The sequence below is a fragment of the Gracilinanus agilis genome, chromosome 4 (assembly GCF_016433145.1).
Source record: "Gracilinanus agilis isolate LMUSP501 chromosome 4, AgileGrace, whole genome shotgun sequence".
NCBI classification, from domain to species: Eukaryota; Metazoa; Chordata; class Mammalia; order Didelphimorphia; family Didelphidae; genus Gracilinanus; species Gracilinanus agilis.
The window spans coordinates 234,019,240-234,034,361 of record NC_058133.1 but is presented as its reverse complement, the minus strand read 5'-3'; the positions used below and the strand labels follow the sequence as shown (position 1 = coordinate 234,034,361).

Here is a 15,122-nt window from a genome sequence, read left to right as displayed (position 1 = left end):
TTCTTTCTTTCTTTCTTTCTTTCTTTCTTTCTTTCTTTCTTTCTTTCTTTCTTTCTTTCTTTCTTTCTTTCTTTCTTTCTTTCTTTCTTTCTTTCCCTTACCTTCCATCTTGGAGTCAAAACTGTGTATTGGTTCCCAGCCAGAACTTGCCCAGGGTCACCCAGCTAGGAAGTGTCTGAGATCAGATTTGAACCTAGGACCTCCAGTCTCTAGGCCTGGCTCTCAATCCCCTGAGAGCTACCCAGCTTCCCCCTCCTACCCTTTCTTAACAGAAAGCATCACATTTGTTACCAAAGGAAATATAATCCTTCCAAATATGTCAGTTATGGGTTTATGTACTTTATGCAGAGCATTCATAGCTTGTATCAATAGAAAAATCTATTAACACTCATAAGGAAAACAATATATTATCTGAAGAACAAAAAGTCTGTGCCCAACAGGGCCAAAGGTATTTGGCAGTTATTGAACAAGCTGCCTCAAAGTGCCATAACATATACTCTCTCTTTGCTGAAGTGTTTGACACAGTGCTACATTGACACAGTATTCACATACTGCAAATATGGTCCCAGATATAGTGACAATAATAGAATATTTAATGCCCACATGGTTAAATGTCCTCTTATTTAAAGTATGCCACCAATAAAACATGGCATTTTTCAGGGAGAAAGTTCAGGTCCATTATGTTTCTGTCTAGTCTTAAATCCATTAACATTTTCTGAAATAACTCAGGATGGTTTTCAGATTAATACAGGTGACATCAAGCTATATGTTCTACCGAAAAAAAAATTAAACAGCTCCCTCATCACATGGAATTTTTCTTCAATGGTAACAAGATGTCATTAGAACTCAGAAAGTATAAAATTGTTCATGTATGCCTAGAAGAGAGAGAGGCTTAAGCAGTCCAGCTTGGATCCAGAGGTCACATTGAATCAATGGAGGAAAGCAATAACAACAAATAACTACAAATACCTTGGTCTCCTCTAGGCAAGACACATCGAGTGCAAAAAAATGTCAAGGAGCAGACTATAGCTGAAAACATTAAGAGACTTACTGGCATTCTAAAATCAAAGCTGAATGAGAACACATTTAAAGCAATTTGCAACCATGCAATGCCAATTTTAAGGTACACTTTTAGAATTACAAAATAGACTAAAACAGATTTGGAAAGTCCTCTAATGAAAACCTATACAATATTCATAAAACCAACATTAATAAAACTTTGCTATCACTAGGTGGTACAGGAAATAGAGGACTAGTCCCAGAGTCAGAAAGACTTGAATTCAAATCTGACCTTAAGACACTTAGCTATGTGATTTGGGGCAAGTCAAGTCACTTTACCCTATTTGCCTTGGTTTCTTCCACTATCACATGAGGCTAATATCTTGCAGAGTTAACATAAGGATCATATGATATAATAATTGTAAAGTGCCTGGCACATAAGGGCTGCATGCATATTAGCTATTATGTTATGAATAATACATAATTAATTTGTATAATATATACCACAGTGGATAAGATACAGTAGATCTTATGTTTTAATAATAGCTAACATTCACGTAGCTATTTAAAGATGAACACTTCTACTTGAAAAAGGAGGAAGAATATTAATTGTCATGCTTAGAACAAATGACAAATGGGTCAAAAATCTAGAGAAATACTGTTGGAAAAAACAGACATCACTGCATTGAACAATAGTAAAAGCTAATAATAGGCACATGTCATTGGATTTGTCTATTATAATTGAAAAAAAACCTATTTCTGGATGTTCATCAAACAACTCAATCCAAGAGTAAAATAAAAAAGTTCACTATGGATAATGTCTTCATTAACTTGGCCAGCAATATGACAAAAAAGAAGCATCAAAAATAAGATTATTGAGCAGATTTTGTATGGGGGAAAAAGAGAAATTTCAGTGGCTTTTCAGGATATCAGGTCATTTCCAAACGAAGCTGCAGAAAGATAATCCTTGAAGGTAGTGATCAAGGTGTGAGGGGAGTTTTTGTTGGGGTATCTGTATACCTAGACTCAGGTAAATGGGTCAGGGGTTTCTTGGAACAGTTAGAAAAACAGGATGCTTTGAGGTCTGACCCTTTTATGTGTGCTCAGGGCACAGTCTCAGTACCAAGGGGGTAAAAAAAGATGCGTTTGCTCCCTTTTCTGTGCTTGGAGCACAGTCTGTGATGGCTGCTAGGCATGAAGAGGATAGCCATATCACCTTCGTTTTACATATAAGGATACTGATATAGAAGAGAAGATAGATGATTTGCTCAAGGTCTCACAAGTAGTAAGAATCATAACTGGGATTTAAATCCAGATTGTTGCCACCAGCAGTTGCAGAAGGGTTATACTTAAGGAATCTGGGCTTAATGATCAGTGTAAATTATGTGAGGGCATAGTGAAAAAAATGCAACAACCCACAGAAGGCTGTAAAAATTGAGCACCTACTGAATACCTAGACAAGATATAATCTAGTGACTCAAATTATACATCAGAAGCTTACTATTTTTCATAGACTGACAGATGACGAATCCCTGTATTACTGATAAGGATCTCGAAATGTTCCAGAGAATTCAATCAATAAATTGTACTGACCCAGACATTATCACAGACCAGACTACTATCCACAATTGCCAGGACACAATGTTGATTCATAAAAACTTAAAAGAAAGTTTTTAATTGATGTTTCTCTCCCTAAATCTCCCCAAGCTCTACAGATGAAAAACATTCAAAACATCAATACTTGCAAGAGGAGATCAAAGGTAAGAGGAAACAGAATGGCTGATGTCCTGTTTACTCCTGAAGTTGTGTTTTTGTTTTTTGTAGGTTTTTTTTTTATCAAGGATGTTTTTAGGGAGCCTACAGGGAATGAGCCTATATCCTTATACTTTTCTCCAACTACAAAAAAAAAAGTTTTATCCACCCGTCCATAGGACACAATATAATAGCAGGAAAGCAAATTCTCCTAGGACTGTTACTGAACTCCCATCAAAAAAGATGAGAACAAAATAAAAAGAAAAATGAGTGGAAGGGCCTAATGAGGAGAAAGTCTTGGAGCTCTCATAATAACCTGGGTTGAATATGTCAGACTTGAGGAACATACTATGAACAGGATGTATCAGGATCACAAGTTCCCAGAAGTCCTACCTGAGAAGCAGTGCTCTGTAGTTTCATCAGTCCATTTTCCAACCTGTCAATTTTGGCAACAAGCTCCATTCTTTTCTTAGCCAGTAAGTTCTGGTATAGCTTGATCAACTCCAGAAAGGTCTTGGGGGTTGTGTAGTTATACCGCCTTTCAGTAGCTAGGTATACTTTGGACATCTCATTGACAGTTGTATGTACGTAGCTCATGAAAAGGCTGATGGAGGTTTTGACGTCTTTCTACAAAAAACAAGTAATAACATTACCTGTAATTTACCAGAATAATCATTTCCTTGGCCTGATTCTCTCTTCCATGCTCTCTGTGTACTTCCCTTTGATGTATGTACAGAAAGGGAATCTGCTCACTTCTTCCATGTTCCAAGCCCTTCTACTTACAAGATTCTCTGGGTTGTGTGGCTATGCATCTATTTTCTAATGCAGACTAGCTTCTCAGAGGGAGGCAAAATTGATTTTGTTTGCCTTTTTATTTTTTAAATCCTTATCTTCAGTTTTAGATTTGATACTAAATATAAATTCTAAGATAGTAGAGTGATAAGGGCTAGTAATTGGGGTCTTCCCAACTACAGGCCTGTTCTCCATCCACTTAGCCACCAAACTGTTCATCATTCACCCTTAAAAATGACTTGCCATGATCTTTGGACTTATAACTAGAAGGGACCTTTGAGATGTTATTGTCCAATTCCATCATCTGGCTGAATGAGGACACTGAGTCCCAGAAGGGAGAAATGATTTGCCCAAGGTCACGCAAGTAACAGAGTTTATATTTGAACCCAAGTTCTCTAACACTAGTTCCAGAATTCTTTCTTATACAGCTTTTCCAGACTTCATCTAAAGCAATGATTTCTAAATCAGCTTTCCAGTTTTCTGTGATTATCTCAAGGATTACTGAATTTAAAAAGGAGGAGGCAGCTAGGTAAGAGTTTAAAAAAAAGAATTCTTATACAGTTCTTCAGAAACTCTCAAAATAAAAATTTTATACATACATACATGCCACACAGCACTTATATGAAGAAAATATCATGAAATCAAGAAAATGTTATTATGATTCCCAACCTTGCAGTTGGGATACAAATCCAGTTATCCAGTGTTATATTGGTAAGCAAATCTAATGCAAGTCAATTCAATAAGTATTTACTGCACTCAGTTTATATGCAAGTTTATATACTGTTCTAGTAGGAACACAAAAACCAAACAAGGATTCAATACCTTAGATTTTTTTTAATCTAGGAAAAATTTTAGTTTAGCATTAATTCTAACTCAACAACAATATCATATTTGCCTAAAATTAATAACATATGATCCTCTTGGCCCCACACATCTTGGGTCCAGGCTATGACTTGGTTTGATGATGATTTCCAGGCAGACAATTAAATGCAAATAAATGAATGTGAGTATCCTTCCTCATCAGTTGGTGAAAATGAAACAAGTAAAAAACAAAAATTAGAGTGGTTATTATATTATAGCAAATGTGTCTTGCTTCTAAAGAAGACAACTTCTTGTGAACAACTTGTGAAGATAGAGTAGTGTGGCTGCAGATGAGGTTAAATAGGTCTTGTCTTTGATCCAGCCTTTTAACTAGTTCCATTTGCAACCAAGGTATGAGATAGTGACAGTAAAACCAACTGGCTGGTTTGCTAACCTCAATTCCCTCTGTTTCTTCTAAGAATCTACCACTGACAGACACCAAGGCATCTTCAGGCCATTCGTGGAACCAGTTGATAGCTGTACAGTTTACCACAGCTGGGAATTTTCGGGCTCGCACCCGAAGTGTGGAGCCCACAGGGGAGAAACACAGGATAACCTAGATGGACAACAAAGATAAAGTGCAAATCACGTATCAGCTTTTGAAAACCTCATTTTGAAAGAAAAAAGCACAGATGTGGACTGCTATGTGTGAAAATGGTAAAGGGTCCCAGTCTTCATTCAGTATGAGAAACATGTGGAAAATGGGATCAGAGATCCCACCTGGGGCAAAAGAATACTTTTGGAGGGTGTGGATTGAGTAGCAATATGCTGAGCTCTTGGTAGCTCAGTATCCTAGCTTCCTTGGGATTTTCTCTACCTGTTTTGAATAATGTTGATCCTACTCTTTCTAAGAGATGATCTATTCATTCAATCAACATGTATTAACCTACTATAATAATTTATCACATATAATATAAAAATTCCATATGCAAGGCACTATTATCACCCCAGTGATACAGAGACAGAATTTTAAAAAACCTACTTACCCTGTTTATCATAGCAGAACTGTATTCTACTTATTAAATACCTCTTATGTTCAAGATACTGTGGTTGAGATTTACCTCCCCTTACTCTATTTTAGTTTCCAAACACAGTATGGACTTCTAGTTTAATTTATGTCATCAACATTAAAGAGTTAATAATGTTGAGAATCCAAATCCTATGAGTCCTACCTGTCATAAGGCAAAAAAGTGTTTTTTTTCCTGGTGTTTGAATATCTTTAACAGGTGTAGGAAAGGTTTGGCACAGAAAGGAGATTTTGGAATGTTGCAAGCAAGGAAACTTAAAAAGCAGGAGCAACAGTTGGAAGAGCAAGAGAGGATTGTGGGAAACAGAACTGGGAGGAGGGACTCAGTGGGAGACGGAGGACTTTTACCTCACCTCAGGATTCAGATTTGGATACCTGGGGTTTTCCCTGTCTTTCCCTGTGTGCCTGGAAAACCTGAAAGCATTCCTGTCACTCCAGAATAACACCAAAGAGGTTAAAGGAGGGGTCTTGGACCCAGAAGGTGTGCTGAGCTAGCCTGAAGACATCCTTCCCAACTCTGTGCCAATTGAGAAAGACCTTTTTAAAGACCTGTCTATAGATTAGATTAGATGACAGATTAGAGGAAGGTGGAAAGAGCATTTTTGGTCAAAGCCATTGGCTTGGCCCAAGCCAAAGGACCCCATACCTAGAGTGACTGAATGGGGATTCCTACCCTACTCTCCATTACCCATCCTTGAGCTTGTGTTACAATTAACCACCCTGTTAAGATATCCACAGTCAGATAGGTTCTTTGTGAATACCTGTTTAGGATTGAGGTTGTCAGGGGAAATTTGGGGGAGACAATTCTATCTAACATCGGTTAAGTCAAACTCCGAAGCTGTCCATCATTGTTGCTCTCCCCAACAGGGCTGTGTTCAGAAAAACCTTCTTGGGGTCCTGGCAAATCGTTAAGTCCTGGAAACCCATCTATATTACATCCCATAGAGGTCTTTCATCTGAACACTGGTTCCTCCCGTCCATCCCTGTATCAATACCATCACAGGGATAATCTCCTAGAAGCCCTCAATGTTATAGTGGAGGGTAACTCAGATAAGATAGGTTTAGCACATATACAAGTCTGTCAAACAATCATAACTTTGGGTTTCTCTCCATTAATCAATATATAACAGTTCAAGGATCATTTTAACACAGGTCATGTCAGTTAAAAGCATTAAATACTTTTTCTGCCTCCACATAGATGCAGTATTTTTTCTATTATCATTCAAATAGGGTTAAATTATTGTTGACACAGATATAGTAATAATTTAGGATATACTCCAACTGGTATTCATAGGTTGAGTTTCCCAAAGATGTCTGCTGAAGGTACTCTGTGGATCTGCATTTCTAAAGTTATACCTCATAGGCCCTCTTCAATAGATTTATAATAAAGATAATAGATTTATCTTTAGTAGTTAACCAGCTAACAAAAAAAAGTTTAAAAAATATATTGAAACGCATTTACTAAAAATGGCATAGTAAGCTACAAACAATTCCCATTAAACCTGAGACACCCTTCTCCTATAACCACAAAACTTCAGTGGGGAGAAAAGAGGCATGCACAACACATAAAATTCACTGGTGTTGAGGCTTGCACATCAGGTATGTGTGTGCATAAGCCAAGGTAACTCACACCTCTAGTGCTGCAGTGCCCAGATTTTTTTTCTCTTCTTATGATGTCCTTAACCTGTTCCCCTCTGAGAATAATGTCTCTGCTGGGCAGGTTGTTCATTTTCCATAGCTCAACTGTACTCTATACACTCTGTTCCACTGCCCTACTCCCTAACAACTCTTCCATGTCTGTTGTTTGGTAATTTCAGTCATGTCCTATTCTTCATGACCCCAATTTGGAGTTTACTTGGCAGAGATACTGAAACAGTTTGCCATTTCCTCCTCCAGCTCATTTTACAGATGAAGAAACTGAGGCAATCAGAATTAAAGTGACTTGCCCAGGGTCTCACAGCTAATATGTGTTTGAGGCCAGATTTGAACTCAGGAAGATGAATCTAAGTATCTGATTTCAGGTCCACTCTGATTTTTATCCACTGTGCCACCTAGCTGCCCCTAGCTTTTGTCACTGTTGATTACTCTCTTCCCTCTGGATGCTCTCTTCTCTGTCATTTATTCATTTATTCATTCATTTATTTATTTAGGTGCTTATCTATCTATCTATCTATTTATTTATTTATTTGTTTATTCGTTTATTTATTTATTTATCCATTCATTCGTTCATTCACTCATTCACTCATTTATTTGTTTGTTTGTTTGTTTGTTTGTTTGTTTGTTTGTTGGTGGTGTTCCTTCCTGCCCTCCTTACCTATCTGGTCCTTAGTCTGCTGTGCTGGATCTTCATTCAGGTCACAGTCAATAGCTAAGGGTATCCCTCAGAATCTTGTCCCAGGGCTTTTCCTCCTCTCTATCAACACTATTTCATTTGATGATCTCCTCAGCTCCTGTGGATGGAGCTCCCATTAATGATCATCTCTATACTGATAATTCTCAGATCTACTTATTCATCCCTAACCTCTCTGCTGACTTACATTTCCAACTGTCTATTGGATTTCTCAAACTGGATGTCTTTTAGACATCTTAAATTCACTATGTCCAAAACTGAACTCATCTTTCCCCTCTTCAAAGCCTTTCCTTTTCCATAATTTCCTCATTATTATTAAGGATACAACCTTCTACTCAGTCCCCCAGGATCACAACCTAGGTATATCAAAAGCCTGACTTCTCACTCCTTTTTTCTAGTCACTCTTCCCTGAGCCCCTGGCGTATCCAATCTGTGGTCAATGTCTAGTTTACCTTGGGAATATTTCTTGAATACATCCCCTTCTCTCCTCTAATACTACTACCATTCGGTGTTAAGCACTCATCACCCTCTTGCTCAGACAATTGCAAGAACTTGCTGGTTGGTTTCTATGCCACAAGTTTCTCCCGACTTCAATGCCCCTTATGCTCAGCTGTCAAAACTGATCTTCCTAAAGTGCAGATCTCACTGTGTAACCCAAAAAGAGACTCAGTAAACTCTGGTGGATTCCTATCACCTCCAGGATCCAATATAAAAATCTCTGTTTGGTATTCAAATCCCTTCATAACTTTCTCCCCATTCTTTCAGTGTTTTTTAAAAAAATTCTTTCCAATGTGTTTCCATGTTTACCCCCTGCATACTCTGTAACCCAGGGCAGCTAGCTGGTACAGCAGATAGAGTGCCAGACTGGAGTCAGTAAGACTCATATTCATAAATTCAAATGTGGCCTTAGAAGCTTTCCAGCTCAGATATTTAGCCCTGGGTAAGCCTTAGCCCTGGGCAAGTCACTTAGCTGCTTGCTTCAGTTGCTTCATCAGTAAAATGAGCTGGAGAAGGAAAGTTATTGCCAAAAAAACTCACATTGGGGTTACAGAGTGTTGGACATAACTGAAATGATTAAATAACAACAAAACAATAAAAATTCTGTATTCCACTTGAGTCATGCATATGGAAATCAACTCTCCTCCATTACTATAGACAATTTAAATTAGTTAAGAAATAGGACACAAATCTACCACTGAACAAATGTGTTAAAACTGGAAAACATCATCAATGTCATCAATTCCAACTCTCAATGGACAAGCAGAACTCAAGGATTTCCTACCTTGAGCTGTTTTCTCACTTTATCAATAAAAAACTTCCAACAATTTTCCCGTGTATCTGGAATGCCAACACCTTTTACTTGTGGTCTCATAGAAGAGATGATATTCTCCACTTCATCATCCTGAAAGAGCCCTGGGATCTCTCCTGATGCCAACAAGTCATTGATCAACACCAGGAATTGCTCTTCAGCCACTTGGGAGTCGGTCATTAGGAATACTGTGGGCAAGTTCTTCACCGCAGATTTTAGGTACTGAGCAGCTAGATCCATCTAAGAGCAAATAAGAGTCAACAGGCAATTTGACTATGACTTTCCCATAGAAAAATATCTATTATTTCATCATAACTGAATTTTTCTTCTTCAGAGAGTCTTCAGTGTGAGAGCAGGCATACATAGCTCTACTCTGGCAAACCGGATGGAGATCATCACTATTCCGTATAAAGAGGAGGAGGAGTGCAGGAAGCCATCAAAGCCTGTGATGTTTAGCATAGTTTGTCACCAGCTCTGGAACCTGCAAAGCAGGTGTCAGAAGGATGGAAATTTCTCACTCAGTTTCTCCTATGTGACTCTTTTCTCACTAGCATTCACTTTTTTACTGAAACTATTGCAATCGGTATCCTTATTCAGCCCCAGGGAAACACAGAAAACAATACAAGAACAACCACAATCACAGACTATACATTATCCCAAAATAAACTCCTAAACAACAAACCCCCATAATACAGAAACTTCCCTTAGAATCATCCCTGCAATAAGCCAGCAGTTAGTGAGTTAATGCAAGTTTCTAAATTCCCCAGCAAGAATGTACCTGGCTTGGGTTTGTTCCTAAACTCCCACAGACCAAGGAAACAGTGAAATACAAGGAAAATAGGGGAATGACAAATTAGCACAAAATCACCCTTCCAGAACTGCATTCTTATTAACCCTATAGCAGAAAGAACAACAAACATACTTTTGAAAAATAGTAAAAAATGAAAGAATATAATTGGAACAATATTTGGACCAGACTGATATTATTGTATCTTATTTGATGTAATCAACTACCATAACTATCTTCTCGATTAATGATAGGTCTGAATAACATAAAGTAAGAATATGCAAGATTTAATTAGTTAAAATATAATCATCAACCATTATGCTTAGCTAGGAAATGATGTTCTTGTACCTTACGGATGGTTGAAAATAATAAAGTTCCAACTAAGCCATTCCATAATGAATAATTCTTGACAAGTTTGCTTCTTTGTTTAATCACAGTAAGATAATTAGTAAATGCCAGTCATATTTCAAAAGTTAATATATGATTAATATAATATAGTATAGTATAATACAATATTAATATGATTTTGAACATATGGGAAAATCAAAACTTGTATGAGATCATAAAGAAAAAAGGGTATAAAAATAAAAATCAGCAGATAGCACTAGAGAGAACAGCCTCTACAATTCCACTTGCATTCTGGCTCGTTTTCATTTCATTTTCGCCATGCCATCCCACCTCCAGAGACCCCCCCCCCCCCGCAACTCCCCCTCACCCCTGAACGAAGAGCGGGCTCTTCGAAGAGTAGCAAGCATTAGGTTGACTTAGGGATAAGATGCAGTCTAAGCCAGCCTTGGGCCAAGCCCAATAAGGTTTTTAGAGAATTCGCATCTAGCGAACAGGTAGAATTTAGGACTGTCTTGAACAAATTCCAATGAAGAGGAAAGGAGGCAGGGTAGACAGATGGATAGAGTAATGAAATGGAAGGAAAGACAGCAGGGTTGACACCTTAGTTCAAGTTGATATCTCTTTGGGTCTCTCATATTGTTAATCTATTAAATAGGGATAGTAGCTACCTGTTACTATTATCTCTACTGACATGCTTTTAGCAGCTGAAATTCACCCTATTCCATTACTACTACTCATTGCAACAATGACAACTACCATCACTACTACTAACTGGCATTTATATATTGCTTTAAAATTTGCCAAGTGTTTTACAAATGGCATATCATTTGAATCTTACAATATTCCTGTGAATAAATGAATAAATGAAAAACTTATTTATCGAGGGCTTTCTTGGTGCAAAGCACTGGCCGTACAAAAAAGGAAAACAGAAATAGTCCCTGCTCTCAAGGTGGCTCACGTTCTAGTTAGGGAGAAAATACACATGAGATGTGTATGGAGAGGCCCCAGAGTCCTATGTCAGCAGGTCAGATGGCAGATCCCTGGGGTTTGGAGGCTGGAATGGAAGGAAAGATGATCAAGCCTGGTAGTCCTCCATCTTACCAGAATGATGCTTCCTTCCTTATCCAAAGAGTATCAACAGTCATATCTACTTTTCAGAAGGCCTAGACCTGTCACTATTGGGACCAGAGAGGTGGGCTTGAGAGACCAAGCAGAGAGGAAATTCTAAGGTCCTTCCCACAGGAGTAAGGATTAGGGGTAGGGAGAGTGAATTGGACATTCAGGAGTGAGGAAATGAAAGGGGATGGAAGAAAGGCCCCTGTTAGTGGGTTTTCCTGCCCAGCTCTACCATGGAGTGTGGGAGAGAGGGAAGGGGAATAGGGTCAAGGCACCTCTGCTAGCAGTATTTCTCTGTCCTTCCTCAGCCCCCTGGCTGCCCCAGTGTGAATGTAGGTCCTCCATTTTATAAATCTAGAAACTTCAGTGGGCTCAGAGAGGATAATACTTCTAGAAGTAGAAGGAAGTGATTTGTTCATGGTCACAACTAAGTGTCAGAGGTGGGATTTAGATCTAGGTCTTCCTGAGTCCTAGTCCCATACTCTACCAGTTTCTTCCTTGAAACATGTTCCTACTCCAACTTCTCCATTTCTATTAATGCTTCCACCATCTTCCTGGTCACTTTTTATTACTTTCTCTCATTACCAGACATCCTATCAGTTGCCAAGTTCTATTATTTATTCCTTCTCTCTACTTACACTCCTATCACCACTATTTTTCTTCTCATCTATAATAATCTAATATATTTTCCTTGTTTCATTAGTCAATCCCTTTTCTAGACCATCTTTACAAATTTAACTTAACTTACATTTATTAAATATTTTCTGTGTTTAAGCACAGTGTAAAAGGGCTGGAGATCCAAAGGAAAAAAAAATGAGAGTCCCTGCCTTCAAGGTACTATGACAGGTATATAAGCATCTACAAAGTAATTCCAAGAGGGAGAAAACTAAAAAAACTGGCAATCTTTCTAACATACCCAACCTTCAGTGGCCACCCCAACCCCTAAGGTCTATTAAAATAAAGTATGCACTTAGGACTATAATCTTCAAGTCTTCCATAATCTTACTCCAATTTACCTGTTCAGCCTTATCTTCTACTTCTCCCCTCTTCAGATATTCTACTTGCTAACCAAACAAAGATTCTTCCACCCTAATTTTGGGTGTGGCAGGAATGTGCTGTTTCTGGAGAAGAGCAACAAAGCTGCTAGTTTCTACACATTTCTGAAGATGTATTTATATTTCTGTGGGCTGTGAGCTCCTTTTATCTCTTTTTCTGCCCATATGTGGCCCCCAAATTCCTTTTTCCTTAGCAGCTCCACTCATGGATTCGTATACTAAATTGACAGTTGGGCCTTTTAAAAAGGTGAAAGGTTTTCTACTGCTTGAGGCTTCGCAGAAATAGGTAATGGTTCAGATGTTTTTATCACCTATCTGCCACATTGATTTTGCAAGGAGAGACAGTGTAGTGTTTTACTTTTTTCTTTTCTTTCTCAAAAAAAATTTTTTTTTTATCTTTTTTGTCTTAGAATTGAGACTAAGTATTGATTCTCAGGTAGAAGAGCAGTAAGGGCTGGACAATTGGAGTTAAGTGACTTGCCCAGGGTCACATAACTAGGAAGTATTTGAGGACTTCCTCTTGACTCCAGCCCTGGTTTTGTATCCTTTGCTACCTAGCTGCCTTGTAGGTTTTTTTTTTTTCACAATATATTCATATAAACTTTTCATTCTTAAATAACAAAGTGAATGGTGTTTTATAGTACACACATGCCCATTGCATATTAAATTTTGAACTGGCTAAACTAAGTCTAATTTAAGTGTGGCCCATAATTCTGCTTCACCTTTGGTCAGATGCAAACCTTCTTACTTTTAGTGTGTGTGTACATGTTTTTAATGAAAAAGTCAGTTGCTATCTAGGATTCCAATCTTGGGGTTGGTACAATAAATACTAACTAGGAATTGTGGTTATTATCTCTAAGTTTTAACTGAAACAGAAATTCATTTCATATAGACCCATAAACACATGGTTATTTGGCAGTGAAATCATACAAATAATCATCTATCCAAAAGAAAAAGGGTCAAGTGTTGGCAATGCCAAACAAAGTAAAAGAGAGGGTACGGTATGTTTTGTCTTTCTGTCTAGTGCCTGGGACAGTGGCTTGCACATAGTTGGCACTTAATAAAGGCTTATTGAGATTAAACTGAATTAATCTATGTGAGATGATTGTCTTAAATTAACTGACTAATTGTAATATATTCTATTTAGATTTGGCTATATAGGGATAGACCCTAGTTAATAATGTTTCCAATTTCTTCTCTTTCAGAAACCTTTGAATGAAATCTGTACATAAGTGACTTTCAGATTTGCTATTCTTTTGTGTCTTTATACTTAAAAAAAAATACCCTTCTCTTCTCTTAGAATCAATATTATATATCATTCTAAGGCAGAAGAGCAGAAAGGGCTAGGCAACTGGGATTGTGTTTTGACCAGGGTCACACAGTGTCTGTACTTTTTTTGAGCAGTGAGGTATAAGGCAAAGAGCATGGGACATGGAATGATAAACCCCAGGTGGAGTCCCAGTTTAGACACCCATCATCTGCTTGACCTTGTGCAATTTACTTAATTTTTCATCCTTGGTTTTATCAGTTGTAAAGTGAGAATTCTATCTGTACTCTTGTCCTACCTGGTCATTAAGGGGAAAGTTCTCAGTGAACATTAAAACTCTATCTCTATATATATGATATGATATGATATGATATATATGTACATATATATATAATTCGTTATTTTTCTCATCTTGCTTTGTGAAAGTTAGACTCAAAGAGTAGTTTAACAAAAAATCATTTTTTACCTTCAGATCTGGGATTGCATATCCTTTCTTCAGAGTAATCTGAAATACATCCAGACCACTAATATATGCAGCCAAGCGGGACAGACTTTGCTTCCCACTGCCTCCTACTCCCACCAGCAAGGCATTCCCTCGGGGAGACTCCAAGATGCGATTAATTTTACAAATATGAGATACAGCATCTTCAAAAAGCACCTAAGGAGACCAGAAATAGACCTTAATATTTAACAACAATATAATTATTCATCTCCATAATTGTCCTGTGTCAAAATAAAAACCAAGAACTGCATTGCAAATTATGAAGCAAAAAACATTTCCAAATAACAGCTTATGTTTCCCACCAAGACCAACTCACCAAATTCATGACTGCATTAACTTCATTGTAGCTATCTAAAGCATCCACTAGTAGCTTATTCAGACTAGCCATATTGGTTATAGGGAAATATTTAGGGTCTCCAATTCCTTGGGCAAAGTGGCAAAACATATTTGGTTTGGCAAACATAACATTGTCACCAAGTTCCTGTACAAATGGAGAGAAAATGTTATAGAATATTCATAGTAACTCATTATCAGTCTCATGTAATGGGACTGCTTCCACAAAGAACTAAAAATCCTCATAATGCCTAGCCACAAGCAGAATAAATGGTTAATTTATTTTGCTTGTGGTTAGTGGTGTACTCTGTCCATATTGGTGAAGAGCTTTCAGTATAATAGGAAACTATAAAAGTAAAGAACACCAATAGCACACCAACAGGATATATTCTAGTAGGAATTCTTTGGGTTCAGGCATGGAATAAAATTTTTCATTTTGTCTTTGTATTACTAGGCTCTAACACAATGCCACAAATTAATATTTGTACTGGATTAGAGATGTTCCATCTTGATTATGGGCCAGAATTTATAAGAATATTCATTTAGTAGTTGCTAATCCTGGATTTACTAGTTGTTAGCTATGTGATGTTGGGGAAAAACTACTTATCAACAACTCTACACTTG

General features: G+C 37.6%; 1 protein-coding gene across 1 annotated transcript in view; it reads right to left on the bottom strand.

Annotated features, from left to right (window-relative positions):
* Positions 1–15,122, bottom strand: part of DNAH17 (dynein axonemal heavy chain 17) — a 233,897-nt gene that overhangs the window by 47,481 nt on the left and 171,294 nt on the right. The window contains exons 52-56 of the mRNA XM_044675175.1: positions 14,482–14,646; positions 14,130–14,321; positions 9,064–9,330; positions 4,799–4,960; positions 3,145–3,378 (exon numbers count right to left, since the gene is read on the bottom strand). Coding sequence (XP_044531110.1) covers positions 3,145–3,378; positions 4,799–4,960; positions 9,064–9,330; positions 14,130–14,321; positions 14,482–14,646 — 1,020 coding nt within the window. The remainder of the gene's footprint in view (positions 1–3,144; positions 3,379–4,798; positions 4,961–9,063; positions 9,331–14,129; positions 14,322–14,481; positions 14,647–15,122) is intronic.